The 26244-nt window shown below is 45.1% G+C and overlaps 1 protein-coding gene across 1 annotated transcript in view; it reads left to right on the plus strand.

Annotated features, from left to right (window-relative positions):
* Positions 1-8066: 8066 nt before the first annotated feature.
* The window catches only part of EP300 (E1A binding protein p300), a 507140-nt gene continuing 488962 nt past the window's right edge, over positions 8067-26244 (plus strand). The window contains 1 exon segment of the mRNA XM_030203013.1: positions 8067-9642. Coding sequence (XP_030058873.1) covers positions 9549-9642 — 94 coding nt within the window. The 5' untranslated portion in view covers positions 8067-9548.

Genomic DNA, 26244 nt, shown 5'->3' on the forward strand with positions numbered 1-26244 from the left:
GCCCACCACTATTCCAGTGGAGGGGTCTTAAGTTGTAACACATATTAACATGTGTCAGGAGTATTAACTGAAATCATACATAAACACAGGCATGTGCTACAGCTAAATAATTGCTTTATGGAACATCCCATTACAGCGTTACAAAGGGGGAAAAATATAGGTGAGCTAGTTAAACATCAACCTGATAGGAAAAATATAACAAATGATGCAGAACATAAAAGCTGTGGGACATAAGTACATAAGTAGTGCCATACTGGGAAAGACCAAAGGTCCATCTAGCCCAGCATCCTGTCACCGACAGTGGCCAATCCAGGTCAAGGGCACCTGGCACGCTCCCCAAACGTAAAAACATTCCAGACAAGTTATACCTAAAAATGCGGAATTTTTCCAAGTCCATTTAATAGCGGTCTATGGACTTGTCCTTTAGGAATCTATCTAACCCCTTTTTAAACTCCGTCAAGCTAACCGCCCGTACCACGTTCTCCGGCAATGAATTCCAGAGTCTAATTACACGTTGGGTGAAGAAAAATTTTCTCCGATTCGTTTTAAATTTACCACACTGTAGCTTCAACTCATGCCCTCTAGTCCTAGTATTTTTGGATAGCGTGAACAGTCGCTTCACATCCACCCGATCCATTCCACTCATTATTTTATACACTTCTATCATATCTCCCCTCAGCCGTCTCTTCTCCAAGCTGAAAAGCCCTAGCCTTCTCAGCCTCTCTTCATAGGAAAGTCGTCCCATCCCCACTATCATTTTCGTCGCCCTTCGCTGTACCTTTTCCAATTCTACTATATCTTTTTTGAGATACGGAGACCAGTACTGAACACAATACTCCAGGTGCGGTCGCACCATGGAGCGATACAACGGCATTATAACATCCGCACACCTGGACTCCATACCCTTCCTAATAACACCCAACATTCTATTCGCTTTCCTAGCCGCAGCAGCACACTGAGCAGGTTTCAGCGTATCATCGACGACGACACCCAGATCCCTTTCTTGATCCGTAACTCCTAACGTGGAACCTTGCAAGACGTAGCTATAATTCGGGTTCCTCTTACCCACATGCATCACTTTGCACTTGTCAACATTGAACTTCATCTGCCACTTGCACGCCCATTCTCCCAGTCTCGCAAGGTCCTCCTGTAATCGTTCACATTCCTCCTGCGACTTGACGACCCTGAATAATTTTGTGTCATCGGCGAATTTAATTACCTCACTAGTTATTCCCATCTCTAGGTCATTTATAAATACATTAAAAAGCAACGGACCCAGCACAGACCCCTGCGGGACCCCACTAACTACCCTCCTCCACTGAGAATACTGGCCACGCAATCCTACTCTCTGCTTTCTATCTTTCAACCAGTTCTTAATCCATAATAATACCCTACCTCCGATTCCATGACTCTGCAATTTCTTCAGGAGTCTTTCGTGCGGCACTTTGTCAAACGCCTTCTGAAAATCCAGATATACAATATCAACCGGCTCCCCATTGTCCACATGTTTGCTTACCCCCTCAAAAAAATGCATTAGATTGGTGAGGCAAGACTTCCCTTCACTAAATCCGTGCTGACTTTGTCTCATCAGTCCATGTTTTTGTATATGCTCTGCAATTTTATTCTTAATAATAGCCTCCACCATCTTGCCCGGCACCGACGTCAGACTCACCGGTCTATAATTTCCCGGATCTCCTCTGGAACCTTTCTTAAAAATCGGAGTAACATTGGCTACCCTCCAGTCTTCCGGTATTACACTCGATTTTAGGGACAGATTGCATATTTCTAACAGTAGCTCCGCAAGTTCATTTTTTAGTTCTATTAATACTCTGGGATGAATACCATCAGGTCCCGGTGATTTACTACTCTTCAGCTTGCTGAACTGACCCATTACATCCTCCAAGGTTACAGAGAATTTGTTTAGTTTCTCCGACTCCCCCGCTTCAAATATTCTTTCCTCCTCGGTGAAGACCGAAGCAAAGAATTCATTTAATTTCTCCGCTACGGCTTTGTCCTCCTTGATCGCCCCTTTAACACCATTTTCGTCCAGCGGCCCAACCGACTCTTTGGCCGGTTTCCTGCTTTTAATGTATCTAAAAAAATTTTTACTATGTATTTTTGCTTCCAACGCTAATTTCTTCTCAAAGTCCTTTTTTGCCCTCCTTATCTCCGCTTTGCATTTGGCTTGGCATTCCTTATGATCTATCCTGTTACTTTCAGTTGGTTCTCTTCTCCACTTTCTGAAGGATTGTTTTTTGGCTCTAATGATTTCCTTTATCTTACTGTTTAGCCACGCCGGCTGACGTTTAGTCTTTTTTCCCTTTTTTCTAATACGTGGAATATACTTGTCCTGAACCTCCAGGATGGTGTTTTTAAACAGCATCCACGCCTGATGCAAGTTTTTTACTCTGCGAGTTGCTCCTTTCAGTCTTTTTTTCACCATTTTTCTCATTTTGTCGTAATCACCTTTTCTATAGTTAAACGCTAGCGTACTTGATTTCCTAGTTTCACTTCCTTCAATGCCAATATCAAAACCGATCATATTATGATCACTGTTATCAAGCGGCCCTCGTATCGTTACCCCCTGCACTAGATCATGAGCACCACTAAGGACTAAGTCTAGTATTTTTCCTTCTCTTGTCGGCTCCTGAACTAGCTGTTCCATGAAGCTGTCCTTGATTTCATCAAGAAATCTTATGTCCCTTGCGTGTACAGATGTTACATTAACCCAGTCTATATGCGGGTAATTGAAATCCCCCATTATTATTGTGTTGCCCAGTTTGTTTGCGTCCCTGATTTCCTTTAACATTTCCGCATCCGTCTGTTCGTCCTGGCCAGGCGGACGGTAGTACACTCCTATCACTATCCTTTTCCCCTTTGCACATGGAATTTCAATCCACAGTGATTCCAAGGAGTGTTTTGTTTCCTGCAGAATTTTCAATCTATTTGATTCAAGGCTCTCGTTAATATACAATGCTACCCCTCCACCAATCCGATTCACCCTATCACTACGATATAATTTGTACCCCGGTATGACAGTGTCCCACTGGTTATCCTCCTTCCACCAGGTCTCAGAGATGCCTATTATATCTAATTTTTCATTTAGTGCAATATATTCTAACTCCCCCATCTTATTTCTTAGGCTCCTGGCATTCGCATATAGACATTTCAAACTATGTTTGTTGTTCCTAAGTACATCATGCTTAGTACTTGACAGTATTAATTGGCAATCTTTTGTCTGATTTTTATTGTTATTTAAAGATACCCGATCTACTACAATCTCTTTTGCAACCTCACTATCAGGATACTCTATCTTCCCTGTTATGGTGATATCTTTGAAAGATACCTTATCCCGAACCATGCTCTTTTGAGCGACTGTCGGCCTTCCCCCCATTTCTAGTTTAAAAGCTGCTCTATCTCCTTCTTAAACGCCGATGCCAGCAGCCTGGTCCCACTCTGGTTAAGATGGAGCCCATCCTTTCGGAATAGGCTCCCCCTTCCCAGAATGTTGCCCAGTTCCTAACAAATCTAAAGCCCTCCTCCCTGCACCATCGTCTCATCCACGCATTGAGACTCTGGAGCTCTGCCTGTCTCTTGGGCCCTGCGCGTGGCACAGGTAGCATTTCAGAAAATGCTACCCTGGAGGATCTGGATTTCAGCTTTCTACCTAAGAGCCTAAATTTTGCTTCCAGAACCTCTCTCCCACATTTTCCTATGTCATTGGTACCCACATGTACCAAGACAGCGGACTCCTCCCCAGCACTATCTAGAATCCTATCTAGGTGACGCGTGAGGTCCGCCACCTTCGCACCAGGCAGGCAAGTCACCAGGCGATCCTCACGTCCACCAGCCACCCAGCTATCTATATGCCTAATGATCGAATCACCAAGTACAACAGCTGTCCTAACCTTTCCCTCCCGGGCAACATTTGGAGATATATCCTCGGTGCGAAAGGATAATACATCCCCTGGTGGGCAGGTCCTGGCTACAGGAGTACTTCCTACTTCACCAGGGTGATGCTCTCCTTCTAGGAGACCTCCCTCCTCCAAGGTAGCACAGGGGCTACCTGACTGGAGGTGGGACTTCTCTACAACATCCCTGTAGGTCTCCTCTATGTACCTCTCTGTCTCCCTCAGCTCCATCAAGTCTGCTACTCTAGCCTCAAGAGAACGGACACGTTCTCTGAGAGCTAGGAGCTCTTTGCATCGGGCACACACATATGACACCTCACCAATTGGGAGATAATCATACATGTGACACTCAATGCAAAAGACTGGATAGCACCCTTCTCGCTGCTGGACTGCTGACTCCATCTTAGTGTTTTTTTGAGTTTTTCCGTAATTTAAAACTTGCTAAAGTATTAAGGATATCAGCCTATCACTAACTCACAGTTCCTCCTCCAAACCCCAATCTTCAAGCTCCGAAAGCACAAGCAAAATTTGTTCACCCACCAGAGAAATATCCTCTTCTCCCAGAACTTATCAGAAGCTGCAAGTCCTCCACGGCACCTGAGAAGGCAACCGGTGGGAGAGCTGGGCACCTCTCAACCAAGAAAAGGCTTACCAGGGGTTAGGCCGAAGCCAGCATTCCTCCCCCTGAGGGTCACCTGATCCTGGCTAAGAAGTACCTGGTAGCTCTGGGTAGGTGGAGCGAAAGCCCTGGGTAACTGTGGCGAAGGCCCTGGGAAGGTCGGGGTGGATTTGGGAGTCACCCCGGATGCAGCTGTGAGGATATGCAGAACGCTGCAAGTCCTCCACAGCACCTGGTAGGAGCACTGTGCACCTTGAGCAGAGGCCCCGAGTGGATCGGAACGGACCTGGGAGTCACTCCGGCGAAGGCTCCGAGGATATGCAGATGAGCTGCAAGTCCTCCACGGCACCTGAGAAGGTAACCGGTGGGAGAGCTGGGCACCTCTCAACCAAGAAAAGGCTTACCAGGGGTTAGGCCGAAGCCAGCATTCCTCCCCCTGAGGGTCACCTGATCCTGGCTAAGAAGTGGTGTTCTTTATCTATAGTGGGTAACAGCTGGATAGTTCCAACTAATAACTATATGATCAAAGCGAGACATAATACTGATTGTAATACAAAAAATTCAGTATATATTATATCATGCCCTTGTGATAAGATCTATGTAGGGAGAAGCAGTAGATCTATAAGAACCAGATTAAATGAACATAAATCTAAGATAAATACACAAACAGCTGAAGCTCCTATTGTCCAGCATTGGCTGGAAAAACAGCATACAATTACAGAGTTACGTTGGAGAATTATTGATGTGGTTATACCTACCACTTTAAGAGGCAACATTGAATCCATTTTAAATTATAAGGAGCAGAATTGGATTTTTAAACTAAATTCCATTGAACCCAATGGTTTGAATAAAGAAATCGAATGGCAAACGTTATTGTGAAAGAACTGTGATTGGTTGGAGGAGTCACATGATAATCTTTAAATAGTGAAAAAAACGCCGCGGCCATATTGGAGGCTGGCGACTAAGAAGTAGATACTCTGATAAGAGACAGAAAGGTAATAGACCCAGGATAAAGATGTTGAAATATCTGTTTTTATATATTTGTTTATTGAGATGATGATATGATTGCTATTTTTCTAGGGGCACAGCCTTGAGACAGCCTAATTGGCGAAACATGTCAGTGTGAACCCCTAGACTAAGACTGAGACGAGTGAAATATATTTATATTTATTTATTTTTGTTACATTTGTACCCCACGCTTTCCCACTCGTGGCAGGCTCAATGCGGCTTACATGGGGCAATGGAGGGTTAAGTGACTTGCCCAGAGTCACAAGGAGCTGCCTGTGCCTGAAGTGGGAATCGAAACTCAGTTCCTCAGTTCCCCAGGACCAAAGTCCACCACCCTAACCACTAGGCCACTCCTCCACTCCAACAGCCAAGTCTCGTCCACACAGTTAATATAAAGCTAAGTACTATAGAATCTGTTCTATCATTTTTATGAAGAGTGAAAAAGTTTTTTGATAAAACATATTTAAAGAATTTAAAAGAAATATATATATATTGACCAATGACGAGAGGAGCAAAAATCTAATCACCAGATGCTTATTAACATCAAAGTGATAATTTGATAAGAAAACCACCTCTGAGGTCTAAAAACAATAAGAATTATAAGTGAAGTATGAGATACAGTATTTTGATGAGATATTTTTAAACTAATTACATAAGTATTGCCACACTAGGACAGACCAAAGGTCCATCAAGCCCAGCATCCTCTTTCCAACAGTGGCCATCCAGGTCACAAATACTACTACTACTACTTGACATTTCTAAAGCGCTACTAGGGTTACGCAGTGCTGTACAATTTAACATAGGACAGTCCCTGCTCAAGGAGCTTACAATCTAAAGGACAAATGTACAGTCAGTCAAATAGGGGCAGTCTAGATAATACCTGGCAAGATCACCAAAAAGTTCAATACATTTTATGCTGCTTATCCCAGAAATAAGCAGTACATTTTCCCCAAGTCAATTTAATAATAGTCTATGGTCGTTTCCTTTAGGAAAATGTCCAGACCTTTTTAAAATTCTGCTAAGCTAACCGCCTTTACCACATTCACTGGCAACGAATTCCAGAGTTTAATTACACGTTGAGTGAAGAAACATGTTCTCCAATTTGTATTAAATTTACTCCTTTGTAGCTTCATCGAATGACCCCTAGGCCTAGTATTTTTGGAAACAGTAAACAAACAATGTCTACTGTTCCACTCCACTCATTATTTTATAGACCTCTATCATATCTCCCTTCAGGTGTCTTTTCTCCAAGTTGAAGAGCCCCAGATGCTTCAGTCTTTTCTCATAGGGAAAGGGAAATGGGACTTGATATACTGCCTTTCTGTGGCATTTTGTAACTACATTCAAAGTGGTTTACATAGATAAAGGTACTTATTTTGTACCTAGGGCAATGGAGGGTTAAGTGACTTGCCCACAGTCACAAGGAGCTGCAGTGGGAATTGAACACAGTTCCCCAGGATCAAAGTCCGCTGCACTAACCACTAGGCTACTCCTCCAGTCCCATCCCCTTATCATTTCCGTCACCCTTCTCTGTACCGTTTCTAATTCCACTATATCTTTTTTGAGATGCGGTGACCAGAATTGAACACAACATTTGAGGTGCGGTCGCACCATGGACCGATATAAAGGCATTATAACGTCCTCACTTTTGTTTTCCTTTCCTTTCCTAATAATACCTAACATTCTATTTGCTTTCTTTCATGGGCAAAGGAATTTTGGAAATAGTTGTTTCCTAATTCAGGTGTGAGTACAATGAAGCAGCCTATTTTTGTGCTGTACTGCACCTGGGTTATCTGAGTTGCACCACATACGTGTATTCTAATAGTGCTGTAGAAATAGAAGGTAACAGCTTACTATATGGCTTTCCACCACCCCCTTCCCCAAGGGCAGCAAGCAGCCTGGCAGGACGTGGGCATTGCTGTCAAGTACCCAAAATGCCTCCTCCCCCCCCCCCCCCCAATTTCAGCAATGTGTGGATTACTCAGTACAGCAGCAAGTTACTGTATAAATATAGGGAGCTCAACGTAGCATGATTTTCCAAAATACACATGGGTGAAAACCCTCAGTAGATCATCCAGTTTACCCGACAGCCAAAACAGCACAGTTATGTAACTTAAGACAACCAGCCGACTTAATCAAACACCAACACTTCCCCGGAGACAGCAGGACCCGCCGCAGCCCCCTCCTAATAAACTACGGCCTTCCTAATCAACACTTCCTTGCCGACCAAAATGGATATCACACACATTCCCTTTAAGAGACTAGCCGCAGAGCAAGTGACGCTTACGCAGGAGCAGGAGGAGGGAGGGGGACAGAGAGCTGCGGAAGAATCATCCAACCATTGGCGCCTCTTGGTACCACGTGATCTGCTGGGTGCAGGGAGGAGGGGCAAGAGGCGAGATGCCTCTTCACCTTCCACAAGGCAGGGCCAATGGAAGGTGCGGAAGCTATTACTGATCCCGCCTCTCACTTCCCTCTGACTTCACTTCCGCCTACTGCTGCTGAAGCTTTAGGGTAGTGAAGAAACAACAGCCGCCATTTTGTTTGTGTGTATGTGTCTGTACTTGCGGGGGGGAAAGGGGACGTGGAGACTTTTACCGTCAGCGCCATCGGCCCTAGAAGATACGCAGGGCTGCCCCCGCACGGGACTTGGTCTCCGCTGCGCTGGAGCCCGCTTCCCCCGCAAAGATATTTCCGCGGGGCGTGGGAAAGGCGGGGGGAAAGCCCTCCTTCGGAGCAACACCGCCGCCACCGGGCGAGGGGAGAAGCGAACGAAAGCCCCTTAGGCAAGTGGTGAGAGGGGGGAAAGAGCGCGGGGGACTGTTACAAACGCACTCCCTCCCGGCCTAGGCGCTTTCACTCCATCTTTTTTGGCGCTGCCGCGTCCTCGAGAATCATTCTCCCTTCGCCTCGATACTGGAGAGCACCCCATTTCCTGATTGTTTAATAGGATTCTTCAACTCGTATTGTCAGCACTACTCTCTTCCTTCTCCCCCAACACGCCCCAGCCGCTCAAACTTCCCCATTTTCTTTTCCTCTAATCGCACCCACTCATTTCCTTTGCCCTCTCCGCCAAGACGTAGGAGAGAAGATGTGAAAGGAGTAAGAGGAGCCCCTTCTAGGGCGAATAAGCGGCTGGGGGGAGAGAGAGAAAAGGATGAAGGTGATACATCTCCCTCCCCGCCACTGCCTCTGCTTGTCGGGCCAAGAGTAGTAATGGAAGCAAGATTCTAAATCAGTAAAAAAAAAAAAAAAAAATCCGCAGGTTTGGGGGATTGATTCAATCTCTCCATCTGCCCCACGTCCCTTTGGTACGTTATTATTTCCTTTCTTAAGGAAGACACGATGATGCTAGAGGTAGACCTGCCTCCTTGTTTTGGATTTGTTTGAGCCTACTTGATTTCTCCATCTTTTCCTCTGGTCCACTATCAAAATCTTCTGGAAGGTGCATCGATATTAAAGGAGGGGGCGAAACTCTCAACGATTTATTAATTTTTTTTTTTTTGTGGGGAGAGGGGTTCAGTTTTTTTTTTCTTTCGAGGAGTTGGGTGTGCTCCTCTCTGCTCGTTCGCTGGTGTGGTGGTATCGCTTCCCCCTCCCTCTGGAGGAGGAAGAGGAGGAGGATGAGGAAGAAAGTGCTGCTGCTGCTGGAGGCCCAGGAGCTGAGGATCTCGTCTAGGAGCGGGCTCAGGATGAGGAAAATAGGCAGCTGCTCCACTATTTGCAAGGCCTCGGAAAAGAGGAAAAGGTTGATCCACAAAGCATTGGTTTATTAATCAGTAATAATTGGCATTGATTCTTGAAGCCGCAGCAGGTCCTGCTTTCAAGGCCTCTCAGCCTTTGGAGATCTACAAAAAGAGACTGCGAGAAGAAAGGGGTGTCTTTAATTTATTGCATTTCGGTTTTTTCTTTACTTTCCACTTTTGGACTTGTACAAACAAATTATTTGGACCTGGATTGGGGGTATTTTTTTTTTATTGTCCTAAAGGTTTATTTTCCCCCAAACTAAAATGGCCGAGAATGTGGTGGAGCAAGGTCCGCCTACAGCCAAGCGGCCCAAGTTGTCTTCCCCGGCGCTGTCTGCCTCCGCAAGCGATGGCACAGGTCAGTCTTTCGCCAGTTTTTCTTAACCTCCTCCGCTCTTCTTGCCATTCCAATCCCCTTTATTGTGTGCAATTTTCTGTTGTATTGGAAATGTGTGTGGTGAGGATAGGATATACGGTGCCTTTTTTGTTCTTAGTGACTTGTAAAGAGACTGTCCTAACGCAGCAGCAATCATATTTTTATTTTGTAGTGATCTGCGTGTGTGTGTATGTATGTGCATATATACATACACACACGTGTGGTTGATGGGCTTCTATTTATGCGTTTTAAATATTTGAATCGCAGCAGCTTAATAAAATGTTATTACTAAAGTCACTTATTGTAATTATTCTTTAGGCCTGTAAATTATTTGCTGTTTGTGTCTCCTTGGTGGCTGAAGTGACTGCTTTTGCATCATCTCTAGACGTTACCTGTAAAAATGTTTTCCTCGACGTGGAGTCCATAATTTTTCCATTTTAAAACAGGCACTATGGAGCCAGATAACATTAATTTTTTTGTGAAGTATTTTCAAATAGGCAGAAAATGGAACGTTCTTCAGGTTCTAATGTTTTGTAATGAGAGAAAAAGGACATCTAGTGTTAGTGTTTAAGGCTACTACAACCAGTAATTATAGGATGCAAATACGGTACTCTTTACCATCACCAAATTCAGTCTAGTTGTCTTGAAGGTAAACAGTGATTTATTACAAAAAAAAAAAAGGCCTAGGCAATGGACTTAATATGTAATGTGTGTATTAGCTTTTATTCTTATGATTTATGGCCTTTGTTCAACGAACATATAGCTTAATGCTTCTTGTTGAAGGCATTACCTCATCTTCAAACACCTGAGCTACATGGAAGGCAGTCTTCTAAAAAATCCAGTTGTATGACAGTTGAACTGGTGATTAGTTTTGTTAAACCGGGAGTGGTCCTTCACTGTACTTATGTACTGGTTGCTGGTTACTGTGCTTTTTTTTTTTTTTTTTTTACTTAAACACAATAGTTTAAAGCAAGGGCTTGGAGTGAATATATTTAGGGACTTTGAAAATCCCATCTTTATTTTTGCCCTATGATTCTGGGCAATTCACATAACTCTGTTACCCAAGGTACTATATAAGTACCTGTATATAATATAGAAGCTGCTTTGATTGTAACCACAGAAAGTAGGTATATGAAATCACAAAAAGGGAGGGGTTTGATATTTGAACAGTATGTGGATTTTTTTTTTAACGCAAATGACGCTAATCTTTTTGTTGTTGTTTAATATTAACTTTATTCCTTTGCTTGTCTAGTATCTTTCCTCACCTGAAATTATTTTGTACAATGTAGCAGCACCACAGTGGCACTGTAGTGGTAAGCCTGTTTTGATAGAAAGTTTCTAAGAATTTCAGTGATTTAGAAAAGGGATGAGATTTTCTGTGTGTATTTCTTGGGCTGATTTTGTTCTTGAAAAACTTGACCTTTCTAAAAACAATAGCATAAGTAGTTGCAAAGCATGTGGTACATTTGCCATGTGTATTTTGTAACTAATGTTCAGCAAGGATATCTGTATAGCTTATTTTTTTAACATTTACTAGCATGATGTACATATGCTATAAGCAGTTAATCTGCTTGCAACTTTTCGTGCATTGGGGCAGGGAGGAATACAGTAGTATGTTTACTTTTTAAAATAGTATGCATGTCACACCCCTCCCAATTCCCTCAACCCAAACACACCTCCAGGAGCACTTCTCTGTGATGTAACTAAAAATATGCCTGCTGTGCAAATCTACATATACTTCTAGCCAGGTAGAAGAAGGTAATTTTGAAAATTACCTTTTAACCTCTTGGTTAAATATGCAAGACAGCATTTTCACACAGTTTTCACACTGCTTTAGGAAAAAAAAATTTTTTGGGGGGGTAATTTATGTAGTATTTTATAAATTATATTGATTGTGTTAGAGAATCTATTCAATAACATTTTATTACATGTTGCAGACATGAGCCTAGATAACTTTTTTAATAAGGTTAGTAGGGATACAAAATTGAAAAAAAAAAAACCCCAAACAGGAATACCTGTTCACATTCTTTGCTATTTCAGGATGACTAGAATTAGCATAACATAAGAGTAGCCATACTGGGTCAGACCAATGGTCCATCTAGCCCAGTATCTTGTTTCCAACAGTGGCCAAGCCAGGTCACAAGTACCTGTCAGAAAACAGTATTCCATGCTATAAATGTCAGGGCAAGCAGTTGCTTCCCCATGTCTGTCTCAATAGCAGGCAATGGACTTTTTTTCCAGGAACTTGTCCAAACCTTTTTTAAACCCAGGTATGCTAACAGCTGTTACCACATCCTCCTGCAAACAGTTCCAGACCTTAACTATTCATTGAGTGAAAAAATATTTTCTCCTATTTATTTTAAAAGTTTTTCCATGTATCTTCCTTGAGTGCCCCCTAAGGGTCTTTGTACTTTTGGAACGAGTGAAAAATCGATTTACTTCTACTCCTTCTATACCACTCAGGATTTTGTAGACCTCAATCATATCTTCCCTCGCGTGTCCGTTTTTCAAGCTGAAGAGCTCTAACCTCTTTAGCTTTTCCTCATACGAGAGGAATTCCATCCCCTTTATTTTGGTCGCTCATCTTTGAACCTTTTCCAGTTTCGTTATATCTTTTTTGAGATATGGCGACCATAACTGAATGCAGTACTCAAGGTGTGGTCGCACCATGGAGTGATACAGAGGCGTAGTATTTTCAGTCTTATTCACCATCCCTTTCCTAATAATTGCTAGCATCCTGTTTGCTTTTTTGTATGCCGCCGCACACTGTGCAGGAGATTTCAGCGTATTATCTAGATCTTTTTCTTGAGTACTGAACCTCAAGGTGGACCCTAGCATCCTTTCTGTAATATTTGAATCCTTTTGGAGTTGTGTGTGTTAAAATATTCCATCCGGTGACTCCAAAGCAAATGGGGTAGGTAAATGAATACCCAAGAAATTCACCAAAAATAAATAAGGGAAAACACTTGTAGTAAACTATAATAAGTAGCACTGAAACAGACTAAAAAAAGGACTTAAATTTTAAACCCTTAGATTTGCACGTAGGTCTTTTCGAACTTGATCACTGTTCCAAAAACCTCCCATAAATGTTTCTTGCACATTTTCTAATGGAATTAACAAAAGTCTTTCACAAACCCAACCCATTTCATTGTAAATATAAATAACAAAATTCACATATCTTTCTTTATATGAAAAATTGTGTCCAAGTTCCACTAGTGAAATGATTCTTAGGACCCTGTTAACTAAGCCGCTCTATAGGCACACTAGCGTTTTTAGTGTGCGCTAATGCTAGACACCCATAGGAATATATGGGTGTCTAGCATTTAGCGTGCGCTAAAAACACTAGCGCACCTTAGTAAACAGGCCCCTTAGTTTTGTTCAATTCACATATAAAAAGGAAAAAATGTAAACAAAAAATGGAAAAGATGCTACTGTTCAGGAATTAATTTTCACTTTTTGTTATTTACATATACAGGATTGTGCTTTTTAGGTGTGAAAGTATATAGCTGTTTCATGTAAAATTGAAACAGGTTTCTTGTGGTAGTTGTCGTAGCAGTAGCGGACTGAAAGGTAACACAATCAAACTCTCCAGAGTATAGTTCTTCCACCACAGAAGGTATTAGTTTGTCATATTGTAGCAGTGGTTCTCAACATTTCTTCTGTTGCAACATACTTGACAGACTGTGTTCCTATGTGTGACACCAAGGGGTTCTTTTGCAAAGCCATACTAGAGATTCCTGCATGTCAAATGAAAGGAAGCCCATAGGAGTTGAATGGGCTTCCTCTCATTTACTGCACAGGAATTGGTTGCATGGCTTTGTAAAAGAAGCCCTAAGCCAAGGCTGGGCAAAATGTGGCTTACCATTGAATTTTGTGCAGCCCATGAGACTGAGAACTATGCACAGAAAAGGTCATTAACCAAAGTTTTGTCGATTTTAAATACTGTATTTTGAAAATTTATTTATTTTATTTGTATCCCACATTTTCCCACCTCTTTGCAGGCTCAATGTGGCTTACAATACATCATGAATGGTGAACATATATTAGAGAGTAGACTTTTAGTGTTACAGGAGGATTTTGGGCAACATGATAATAGTATATTAAGCAGAAATTGTAAGACAGTTCTGAATAGATTTGGAGGAATTGCGCGTATTCACATTGGTAGATCTTTGCGGTATGCCTTGTTGAAGAGAGAGGTCTTCAGTAGTTTGCGGAAGTTCGTTAGTTCGTAGATCTTTTTTAAGTTGTGTGGCAATGTGTTCCATAACTGTGTGCTCAAGTAGGTAAAGGTTGACGCGTGCATTAGTTTGTATTTTAGACCTTTGCAGTTAGGGAAGTGCAGATTAAGGAATGTGTGGGATGATTTTTTGGCATTTCTGGGTGGTAAGTCTATCAGGTCTGACATGTAGGCTCGTGCATCTCCGTGAATGATTTTGTGGACTAGGGAGCATATTTTGAACGTGATGCGTTCTTTAAGTGGAAGCCAGTGTAATTTTTCTCGTAGGGGTTTAGCACGTTCATATTTTGTTTTCCCGAATATGAGTCTAGCTGCAGTGTTCTGGGCTGTCTGAAGTTTTTAAATTATTTGCTCTTTGCAGCCGGCGTAGAGTGCGTTGCAGTAGTCTAGATGACTGAGCACCATTGTACCAGGTTACGGAAAACAGTCCTTGGGAAGAAAGGTCTTACTCTGTTTAATTTCCACATTGAGTGGAACATCATCTTGGTTGTGTTTTTTGCGTGGTTCTGGAGTGTTAGGTGTCCGTCGATGGTAACTCCAAGAATTTTTAGGGTGTCAGAGATTGGAAGGTTCAGATTTGGTGTGTTAATGGCGGTGAATTTGTTCTTATGTTGAGAGGTGAGTATTAGGTATTGTTTTTTTTCTGCGTTAAGTTTCAGTCGAAATGCATCCGCCCATGAATGCATGATCTGGAGACTTTGGTTGATGTCATTTGAAATTTCTTTTAGGTCTTGTTTAAATGGGATGTAGATCGTTACGTTGTCTGCGTATATGTATGGGTTGAGGTTTTGGTTTGATAATAGTTTGGCCAAGGGGGTCATCATCAGGTTGAATAGAGTCGGTGAGAGGGGGGATCCTTGTGGGATTCTGGTATCCATTTGGCTGAAGTAATCGAGTTAGATGCCACTTGGTATGATCGTGTGGTTATGAATCCCTTGAACCAATTGAGTAAGTTACCTCCAATTCCAAAGTACTCAAGGATATGTAGTAGTATTCCATGATCAACCATGTCGAAAGCGCTTGACATGTCAAATTGTAGAAGTAATATGTTATTTCCAGTTGCAATCGATTGTTTGAATTTGGTCATGAGAGTGACTAGTACTGTTTCAGTACTGTGGTTGGACTGAAATCCTGACTGGGAGTCGTGGAGTATTGAGAATTTATTTAAGTAGTTTGTGAGTTTGGTCACTAATCCTTCCGTTAGTTTGGTTATTAAGGGAATGGATGCTACTGGCATTTTCAGAATTACCACTGTTTCTATCATTTTTAGTAAAAATATTTTACTAAGGGGCCTCTCATCAAGCAACCCTTAACAGTTTCTGTGCGGCAATTCTGACGAAGCCCATTCAAAGTGAATGGGCTTTGTCGGCATTACCATACTGGGGGCACTAGCACAGTTTGATAAAAGGTGGGGGGAGTCAGTTATCACAAAAAGTCTCTGGAGCTTTGTGCCTTTCTGGTTCTGACATAACGTAATGTTGTGAGTCTGCTAAAGATACTGCTGACGTTCTGTGTATAGAGATGTTGCCCACCCTCTGCAGCACTACAATCTGTGACTGAACAGAATCAAAATTCTTTTTTTATTGTAGATAAAATGATGCAAGGGAACTTGAGCCTGCCATGTGTGGGAAAGCGCGGGGTACAAATGTAATAAATAAAAGATCCTTAACACAATTTACATGTTTTATTAAACTGTTTATGAAATAAGTTAGTACATTTTAATCTTTGAATCATTAGCGAGAAATCTGGGACTGTCTACTATTCAACCCTGTATCAAAAAACTGTAGCACATCAAACTCATATTAACTTAGGGCTTCTTTTACTAAGGTGCGCTAATGAATTAGTGTGCCTTTAGTGCCATGCAGCCTATAGGTAAATCCATTAGCGCACCTTAGTAAAAGGACCCCTTAGTGTCAACATCAGGCCTTTTATTTTTTTTACCTTTTTGTAGTCTGTGCAGAGCTTACAGTTTGCTCTTCAAATTCTGGCGATATTTTAGTAACTGCAGCAGAAAATCCTTCAAGAACCTGTCTAGTAAACCTTCCATTCTATAATACCAGCTGTTAAAACACAACAAGCAAGAACTGTACATTAAAAAAAAAAAAGCACAGAATATCTATACACCTTCCACTGGAGAAGCAAGAAAGACACTACTCAGACTGCTGTAGATTCCACCCCCCCCCCCCCCCAAAACCATAGAGAAACATTTATTTCATGTGCTCTAAGAAAACCAACTTTTTTTTTTTGCCTTGCTTTGATCTTCCTGCATTTTTAAATCTCTGTGTTTTGCTATGCACTTATTCTGGTTCTTTGGTACAGGTGGTTTTTGTCTGTTGTGGATTTCTGGACTTTTGTACAAGCTGGTTATTATCAGTGGCAGTTTTATTTTGGAAACTACGTGCTAGCAGAATCCCTCTTCTCAGTCACACGTTTAGAACACTGACCAATCCTCATCAGTTACAGGACAATATGCAAAGATGTAAGAAATGCACATTTCCAAAACCTGATGTGTTTTTTTTTTCCCCATGGAAAACTAAGAAATGATGATTTATATTTCTAACTGGATTGATTCTGGTTATTGTGTTTTATCAGTCTTTTTTTTTTTCTTCTTTCCTCCTCCCCTACAATTATCTGACATTGATCTTACCTTTTCACTTTTTCTCCATTTCCCTCTTATCTGCTGCTTTATCCACTCATATAGATCACACTTCTTCTTTTGCTCCCTCTTCCTACCCTCCAATCCTAATATTTTGCCCTTTTACCTATTTTCTAACTTTTCCATATTCCACTCTTGCCCCTGTCCAGCCATTTCTTCCTGTCTTCTACTTCCCTAGCCTTCTGTTTCATCACTCAATATGTGAAGCCCCATTGCTAACCATAGGTACTCTATTCCCCTTCCTTGTCACTTGCAGCAGATGAATCCAGGAACTAGTGGGTTAAGTCCACCTACCAGCAGGTGGAGATAGAGATAAACAAACTAAAGGCAGTGATGCCAGATGGCCAGCTCCTTCCTCAGTTAGTATGTCTACCTCAGCAGGTGGTGGACGGCTTTTTCTCCAGCTGCTGGGCCCAAGGCCTCTAAGGGTGCTCCTGGGCCAGTGGCCAGTTTGAGCCGGGGGTGGCGGACTGGTGGTGTCCCCTTTTGCAGCATACGCAGTTGCTGGGTCCCTGCTGCACCTCAAATTCCCTCTGAACAGGCTTTTGCTGTTCCTCCTCTTCCCTGTTTCTGCCTCCACTTAAAAAGGAAAAAAGAGAACCATAGAATTTATTTAAAAGAGAAACAGAGAAGCACAGGGAAGCGTATTTTTGCTGAGAGCATGTTTGTGTTACTGCTGTCCGAGTCCTGTTTTCTGTTGCCTGCTTGTCTGAACCTGCCTCAAAGTGGAGTCGGAGAGTTTTTTTTTATTCGGCTCAGCTGTCAGTTCCCGCGCTTTCCCGGTCCGGGGTAAGTCCTGCTGGGTTCCTGTTCGGGGACGGGCGATGGCAGCGGAGGCAGTAAAACGCTGTTCCTGATGCGGGAAACTGTGTTCGGTGGCGGGCCTTTGCAGCGCAGGGTGCGCTGATTTGGCGGGACTCGACGGAGTGGAGGGCTTTTCTCCCCCCCCCCCCCCGAGAGCGTGCTTTCCCGCCCAGAGTCTGGTGATTCTCGCGCCATTTTGTGATCGGTCGCGGAGCTGGCTCCAGTAGCAGTTTTGGGCAAAGCTTCTTCTCCGCTAGTAGGGGAGGGGGGGGGGCGTCAGGCACTGTGGGTGGTGGTGCAGATGCCATGGCTGCGACCTCTGTTGCGGGGGAGGGGTTTTCGCCAGAGTTTATTTTGCTACTCCATCAGGCGTTTTTGCTGCGACAGCTTCGGCCTTTGATTCTCTCAGGGGGTCTGGGGGTAACCAAGAGATTTAGGGTTTTTCCCCAGAGGATTTCTCCTCCCTTAAAAAACCTAGGCTTTCTTTGGGGTCTGAGGAGGGGTCCTGCATACTGTCGCCTGCAGCTTCCTCCGTGGTGGCTCACTTGGAGCAGACGGGGGTAGAGGACGTGGAGGACGGTGTCCTCACTGACCAACCGGAGGACTCTTCTGCTGTGAGGATTTTCCATAAGGAGGAGTTGTCCTCCTTTATCAGGCGCTGGCAGCCCTGAATGTAGAGGACCCTGAGGTTGCGGCTTCTCAGGCGGTCAACCCCAAGATGGCTAGTACCAGATGACCTTCTAAGGCCTTTCCGGTACATGAAGCTATTGAAGAGTTGATTTCGGCCCAATGGGCAGATCCGGATGGGGGGCTGGAAGTAGCCAGGGCTATGACCAGGCTGTATCTGGTTTCAGCGGACCGTTTAGAGCAGTTTGCTCTACCTAGAGTGGATGCCCTGGTGACGGCGGTCACTAAGAAGACTACTCTTCCAGTGGAAGGTGGTGTGGCACTTAAGGATATGCAAGACAGGTGGCTAGAGGCCGCTTTAAAACGTGCCTTTGAGGTGGCCGCTTCGACACTTCAAGCTTCTGTTTGTAGTTCTTATGCGGTTAGAGCTTGTCTCAGTTGGCTACATTCTGTCATGGATTCGATTTCGGAGTCTGACATGCCGGGAACTCCTCGGATGTCGCTGATGGATATTGGGCTGGCGTACTTGGTGGATGCCTTGTATGATTTGGTCCGTGCTTTGACCAAACTCATGTCCTTGACCGTTTCCTTTCAGCGTCTTCTGTGGCTCCGTCATTGGGCCGCAGATATGGCCTCTAAGCAACGGCTCATTAAATTGCCTTTCCGAGGGAAATTGCTTTTTGGGGAAGGTCTAGAAAAGATTGTTAAAGATTTGGGGGATTCCAAATCTCAGCGTCTTCCAGAGGATAGACCCAAGTCTACTTCCAGGCAGGGAGCCTCGAGGTCACGTTTCAGAGAGATGCGACGGTATCGCCCAGGGCGGTCCAACGCAGCCTGTCAGCGTCCTCGTTTTGGGCAGTGTTCTTTCTTTCGCAACGAGAAGCGTCCGGCTGGACCCCCCCCCTCTCGTCAGGGGGCTCCTCGGGCCTCCCAATGATGGGGCACAAGTCCACTCGGGAGGAGAGTAAGATCGGTGGTCGGCTTTCTCTGTTTCTTCCAGAGTGGGCCAGAATTACTTCTGACCAGTGGGTCCTCGATGTGGTGCGAGAAGGTTACAAGCTAGAATTCTTCTCTCCTGTCAGACGTTTTTCTGGAGTCCCGCTGTTCCTCCTCTCGAAAGGCGCACAGGTCGGTACTCCATCTTCTTTGTGGTTCCAATGAAGGGAGGGGCTTTTCGGCCTATTCTCGATCTCAGAAAAGTAAACCAGTTTTTGCGGGTTCGTCACTTCCACTTGGAGACATTAAGGGCAGTTATTGCTGCTGTTCAACCAGGCGAGCTTTTGACGGCTCTTGATTTGAGGGAAGCTTACCTGCACATTCCCATTTGGCAGCCCCATCAGAGATTTCTCAGATTTGCGATGCTGGGTCAGTACTTCCACTTTCGGGCCCTTCCTTTTGGGATGGCCACTGCCCCACGCACTTTTTCTAAGGGCGTGGTGGTGGTGGCGGCGTTCCTGCGGAAGGAGGGGATTCGAGTGCATCCATATCTTGACGACTGACTGATTTGGGCAACGACAGCAGAGGAGAGTCGAGTGGTCACCGACCGAGTGATTGCGGTGTTGCAATCCTTAGGTTGGGTGATCAATATGGACAAGTCATCTGGTTCCTTCTCAGTCTGGAGTATCTTGGAGTGCAATTCGATACGAAGCGGGGAAGGTGTTTCTCTCTGAGGGGCAAAGGATCAAATTGCTTTTTCAGGTACGGACCTTATTTAGTTGTTGTGCTCCCCGAGTGTGGGACTATGTTCAGCTCCTCGGTTCCATGACGGCGACCTTGGAGGTCATTCCATGGGCAAGGGCTCACATGCCGCCTCTTCAGAATTTTCTTTTGAGCAAATGGTCGCCGACATCACTGGATTATCAACGACGCCTTCCTTGGTCGAACCAGGCCAGGGACAGTCTCACGTGGTGGCTCCGGTCAGCCAATTTGCAGAAGGGTGTTCCTCTGGCGTCTCCCAATTGGGTGGTGGTTGTGACGGATGCCAGCCTTGTGGGCTGGGGAGCCCATTGTCTTCATCGAGTAGCCCAGGGATCGTGGACCCCTCTCAAAGCGACTTGGCCGATAAATTGTCTGGAGTTGCGAGCAGTCGTGAATGCACTGCGGAGTTTTTTAGACCTTCTGCAGGGGCAGGCAGTTCGTGTATTCTCGGACAACACCACGACGGTGGCCTACATTAATCGGCATGGGGGCACGCGTAGTCTTCCCTTAGCAGTAGAAGCATCTCGTCTTCTAGTATGGGCGGAAGCGCATGTTCAGAGTCTGTCGGCAGCGCACATTGCGGGTCAAAATAATGTTCAAGCAGATTTTCTCAGCCGGACTCTTCTGGACGCAGCGGAATGGATGCTGTCTGACTTGGCTTTTCGGCTGATCTGTCAATGTTGGGGAAGACCAGTAATGGATCTCATGGCTTGCAATGCCAAAGTGCCCCAGTTCTTCAGCTGCAAACGGCAGCCAGGATCCTCAGGATTGGACGCTCTTCTCCAGCCAAGGCCGGAACAACAGTTACTGTATGCTTTTCCTCTGTGGCCTCTGATAGGGAGAGTTCTTTGCTGCATAGGGTGGCATCGTGGGCTGGTCGTTCTAGTGGCCCCAGACTGGCTTTGACGGCCGTGGTATGCGGATCTTGTTTGAGCACTTTGAGCCACCATTGTGACTTCCGGTGACTCCCGATCTGCTGCATCAAGGGCCAGTTCAGATGGAAAATCCCTCCTGCTTTGGTTTTACGGCCTGGCTATTGAAAGGCGGCAGCTGAGGAAGAAGGGATTTTCAGGACCAGTTATTGCCACTCTTTTGGGGGCACGGAAGCAGTCTACTTCAGCAGCGTACGCGCAAGTGTGGAAAGCTTTCTCAGCGTGGTGTGCTTTGCGTGCTGAATCGCCTTTTCGGGTGGACATTCCGGTTATTTTGGAGTTCCTTCAGTATGGTCTTCAAAAGGGATTGGCATATAATTTTCTTCTAGTGCAGGTGGCCGCGCTAGCTTGTTTTAGGGGCAAACTGGACAGTTCCTCTTTAGCAGCTCACTCTGTTGTGGTCTGTTTCCTACGCGGGGCTCTTCGGCCCTCGGCCTCCTCTGCGGCAGCCGTGCCTGGCGTGGCATTTGAATGTGGTACTGCGAGCCCTCCAGGCCCCACCGTTTGAGCCGTTGAATAAGGTTTCTGAGAAGGATCTAACACTTAAGACAGTGTTTTTGGTAGCCATTGCTTTGGCTAGGAGGATTTTTGAAATTCAGGCTTTGTCTTCCAGAGATGATTTTTTTGCAGTTTTCTGAAGCAGGGGTGTCGATCCGCACGGTGCCGTTGTTTCTACCTAAAGTGGTTTCGGCTTTCCACATCAATCAGGCGGTTTATCTTCCATTTTTTTGAAGAGAGGATTATTCGGGGGAGTTTACCTCGCTACGTTTCCTGGACGTGCGGAGAGCCTTGTTTCGGTACTTGCAGATATCTAACGAGTTTCGACGTGCGGATATCTCTTTGTGCTCTTGTCGGTATCGAAAAGAGGTGTGGCAGCTTCTAAGGCTTCCATTGCTCGCTGGATTAGGGAAGCCATTGGATTGGCGTATCTGCTACAAGGGCGGGTGTCTCCAGTGGCCCTGAAGGCGCATTCTACTCGGGCACAGGCGGCTTCTTGGGCGTCGGCCTTATCTCTGGAAGAGATTTGTCAGGCGGTTATTTGAGCTTCCCGTCATACTTTTGCAAAGCATTACAGGTTAGACGTGTCTGCTCGGGGGGATGTGAGTTTTGGGGCGGGAGTGTTGGCGCTGGGAGCGTCAGCTTCCCACCCTACTTAAGGAATGCTTTGGTACATCCCACTAGTTCCTGGATTCATCTGCTGCAAGTGATAAGGTAAAATTATGTCCTACCTGATGATTTTCTTACCTTTAACGCAGCAGATGAATCCAGGATCCCTCCCTAGTTCAGCCAACGTTTTTTTCATTTTCCGCGCAGTATGGCTATATTTTTCCTTCTGGGTTCTCTTTTGCAAAGTTCAGACAGATATGGGAACGTGGAAAGGATTCCGATTTCTGGATCGAGTTGCAGTTATTTCAAAGTTCTTATTTGGTTCTCTGTTTTTGATACTGCGGATGGTTTCTGGTTGTTGTTGGTTTCATATTTTTGGCCTTGGCAAATGCTTACGAATGACATACTGAGGAAGTAGCTGGCCATCTGACATCACTGCCTTTAGTTTGTTTATCTCTATCGCCACCTGCTGGTAGGCGGACTTAACCCACTAGTTCCTGGATTCATCTGCTGCGTTAAAGGAAAGAAAATTATCAGGTAAGACATAATTTTACCTTCACAGCCCTCATATACTTCCTCTGCCTCTTGACTTCTTACCAGCCATAGATCCTTTCCTGTCATTCACCCTCCTCCCTGACCTCCAGCCTTCTTGCTTACCTCCTACTTAGCTTCCGTCCTAGTTCCTTGGTTTCTACTTTCTATCATTCCTTTAACAGTCAAACCCTTCTCTTATCTCTTCCCCAGCACCTTCATGTTCTCCACAGTTTGACACCATCTCTCCACTCCAACTTACTATGCCTTTTCTGAAATACCTCAGCCCATGTAACAGATCCTTGTACATACCCTCACCCAGTTGCATTGTCTTCAGTGCCACACAGTTTAGTTCCTGCTCAAATATCTGTGTCTATCCAATCCCAAAATCCCCAGTTGGTCTCGTCCTCACCCTCTTGCCCAGTTCCTAGAGTCCCTGCTTTCGTCCCTGTTCTCCCTCCTTCAAGTCTCCACCTAATCCCAATCATGGAATCCATTTTTCTGGGATTTGCTTTCTGTAGCAAGACCATTGCACCAGGCTCATACTCACGATCCCTGTTCCCCCCCCCCCCCCACCCAGTCTATCCCAACCCCCTATTTTGCCCACTTCTAAGCTTATCCCACGTCTTTCCCCTTTTAAACACCACCTCCACCGGTCATTTTGAAATTCAACCCCTCTATACAATGACTAGAATTGGCAGAAGGAGCAACTGTGGGGGGGGGGGGGGGGAGAGGAGGTGGAGGTTCGACTGACTTCTCTGCATTTAACAACAGCAGTTATCCTGGCTACAGTAGAGGAAATAAGAATCCACATTTCTGGGCCAGGCTGGCAGTAGTGATCATGATGGGAAGCACAGGTAGGCTTAGCATGTGGTGCAGATATCCGGTAGGGGTTGGGCAAAGCAGCAACTTTTCCAACTTGGGCTGACAGCTGCAGTGATCTTTGAAGGTGTGGAAAAGCAGAAGTTGGGAGCAGTTAGAGTAATTTCAAGAACCTGGTTCCCTGCTTTGCAGTCTTCCTTGCTTGCAGGTAAATGCAATTACTGAAATCCTTTTCAAATTTTTGGTGGCATACTTCTGTGTCCTGACAGCATGTTAGTTGTAGTGGGGCCTGTTGTAGCTTTTAAATTGCTGTATGTGAATAAGATGCCTTATAAAGCATTCTGTGAGATGTTGATTTTTACCTGTTGGATAAATAACAAACCTTGCTAAGCGTCAGCTTACACCATTGGTTCCCAAACCTGGTCTTGGAGGCACACCTGCCAGTCAGGTTTTCAGAATATACACAGTGAATATTCATGAGAGAGATTTGCATGCAGTGGAGGCAATTCATGCAGATCTCATATGAATATTCATTGTGGATATCCTAAAAACCTGACTGGCCTGAGGTGCCTCCAGGACCAGGTTTGGGAACCACTGGCTTACACTGTTCTGAACCAGCAGGTGTTATCATTTCCCACCAGCAGATGGTGGTAGAGAAAACTGAATTCAACCAGTGATATTACCATTACCAGTTATAATCTGTGGTGCTTGCTCTCTGGAACAATCCAGTATTTTACTTTACCTTCCAGCAAGGGGGTAGGTTGTGCTATTGTTCTCTGTCCCTGGCCTAGCTCCCTGCTTTGCTGGCTGGCTGGCTTTGCTGCTTTGTTTGAGCCTTATGGCCGCTCCAAGGCCACAGTCGCTGGGACCAGGTGAGCTTGAAACTTGGCTCTGCAGCCCTCAGTCACACTCCTTAGTGCCTCAGGCCAGGTTTGGCTTGGTCCCAAGGGATCTTGCCTAAGGGGCGAGGGTTTCCCCCCCCCCCCCCACACTGGCTTCTTCTGCAGCTACCAGGTGTTTAAATTTCCTCCCAGATTGCCATGGGTAGTCTTTTTCCCTGTTCTAGGGAGGCTTTTTTGCTGATCCTGTGACTTTAAAAACAAGGAGCAGAGCACCCCTGAACATGGAAATCCCCTACCTCTGAGGGATTTTATCTTAATTAAGGGAATTCCCTTCATTTGCATTCCCTGAAAGGCCAGTATGGAGCTGCATCTGGTTTCCTGGGTCGAGACAGGTTCAGGCAGCATGTCAGTCACGCGCCTGCCTGACGTGTCCAGGGATGCCCTCCGAGAAGCACTGCTCTGTGTGCAGGAACTGGCAGCTCAGCACAGCTGCTGGTTCTGTCTGCACACAGTGCATGGTCTGTTTCTGAAGTAGGGAAGGGACCCAGGGAGGGTGGGGGCTCTGGAGTTAATGGATCCCCCCCCTCCATCCCCCGAATTGAGGCATCGGAACCAGCAGCCCCGATTGTGGCAGGAACGTTGGCCATTTCCATAGCGTTCCACAGATCAATCCAGAGACTGGTGGGTTATGTCCTCTGCCAGCAGGTGGAGATAGAACTTCTGAGGCTCTATATGTGGTCATGTGTAGCCAGCCAAACCTCAGTATTCTCTCTAGCAGGTGGATGGTCATAACTCTGCTGCTCTGGATTGGGGACACCTTGCCTGTTCCCTCGGGATGAGTTGAGGTACCCTCTGGGTTGAGAGCTCACTAAGCTGAGCAGGGATACCTGTGGAGCCAGGTCCCTTCCTTTCTCCTCCCTCTCGCTGGTCCTTTAGGAATGTGTTAATCTCCTGTAAAAAAAAAAAAAAAAAGGACACAGGCAGAGATTTTAAACACACTTAAGAGTGAAATTGCTGGCACTCACAGTGAGCAGGAGTCTGCTGCAAAGTAGGACCGTTGGCGGGTTGGGGGATTTTTTTTGTGCTCTTGTTAATGTTCTGGGCACATGGCAGCCCCATCGGAATCCGTCAAGCGCTGTTCCCGGTGTGGGACGTGCGATTCCTGCCCTCGAGGTTCGCCGGGGCAGGGGCGTTTTTTGGTACCTCCCTTGGAAATCTGTAAAGCGGCTATGTGGTGGTCCTTGCATTAGTTTTTGAAGCATTACCGATTGGATGTTCAGTGTCGTCAGGAAGGCTGTCTTTGGTGCGAGGGTTTTCATGGTGGCTTGCTAGGGTCCCTCCCATAAGATACTGCTTTGTTACTTCCCATGTTGCATTCTGGGCCGGTCTGGAGGGACGCTAAGGAAGGAGAAATTAGATCTTACCTGCTAATTTGCTTTCCTTTAGTCCGTCTGGACCAGCCCAGATCCCTCCCTTTATGTTTTGTCTTTTGAGTTTTGGTTTCTTGTAGCTTCATCTCGTTCTAAGGATCTGCTTTGCTAGTTTGCTAGTTTTTTTTTTTAAATAAAGGTTAATATTATATTAACATTTCCTACGATGTTGGTTCAGGCATATTCTGCAAGAGACATACGTTTAAGTTACTATGTCTAGGGTGGTTGCTCAAGTTTTCCCGTGGCATAGACTAGGCTTTCTCCTCCTTTGTTAAGATAAAATACTGAGTCTAGTTACAGTTAGCCAGGGCTCTTCCTTGTCATCAAGCAGATGACGCCATTACTTATCGGTTATGTCCATCAACCAGCAGGGGAGATAGAGAGCACTCAAACTTTCACAGTGCCCTCTTGGCCAGCTAGCTCCACTGCCTCTTCAGTATTCTCTATCTCCCTTAGCAGGGTGGCTGCAGCTTGTTCGAGCTCCAGAAAAATCTGCCGGGAGGTGGTTCCTGGCTTGCCAGTTGTTAACCAGGGTGTTGGAGGCTATAGCAGCTTCACTTTAAAGGCACATAGGTTAGCCCTTTCCCTGCCTTACCCATACCTCTGTGGATGTGGACATATTGCCTTGCTTTCCCTGTCCTTACCCACCAACAGTGGATGCAGGCATATAGGTTCGCCCTTTCCATGCCTTTCCCACTCATATGAGCCTCCGGAGTCTTCAATACCTCTGCTTTCCTCACAGCTAAAAAAAAAAAAAAAAAAAAAAAGTTGCGTCGCGTTTTTAAACGCAGAGACGCTGGAACAGAGGTTTTTGACCTGATTTTCAACAGGATCGTAGTTGTACACTAGATCCTTTGAGGTAAGAGTGTTTTCCAACTCCTCTGGGGTGGGCCCGCGA

This window comes from Microcaecilia unicolor, chromosome 1, assembly GCF_901765095.1.
Source record: "Microcaecilia unicolor chromosome 1, aMicUni1.1, whole genome shotgun sequence".
In the NCBI taxonomy this organism is placed as follows: Eukaryota; Metazoa; Chordata; class Amphibia; order Gymnophiona; family Siphonopidae; genus Microcaecilia; species Microcaecilia unicolor.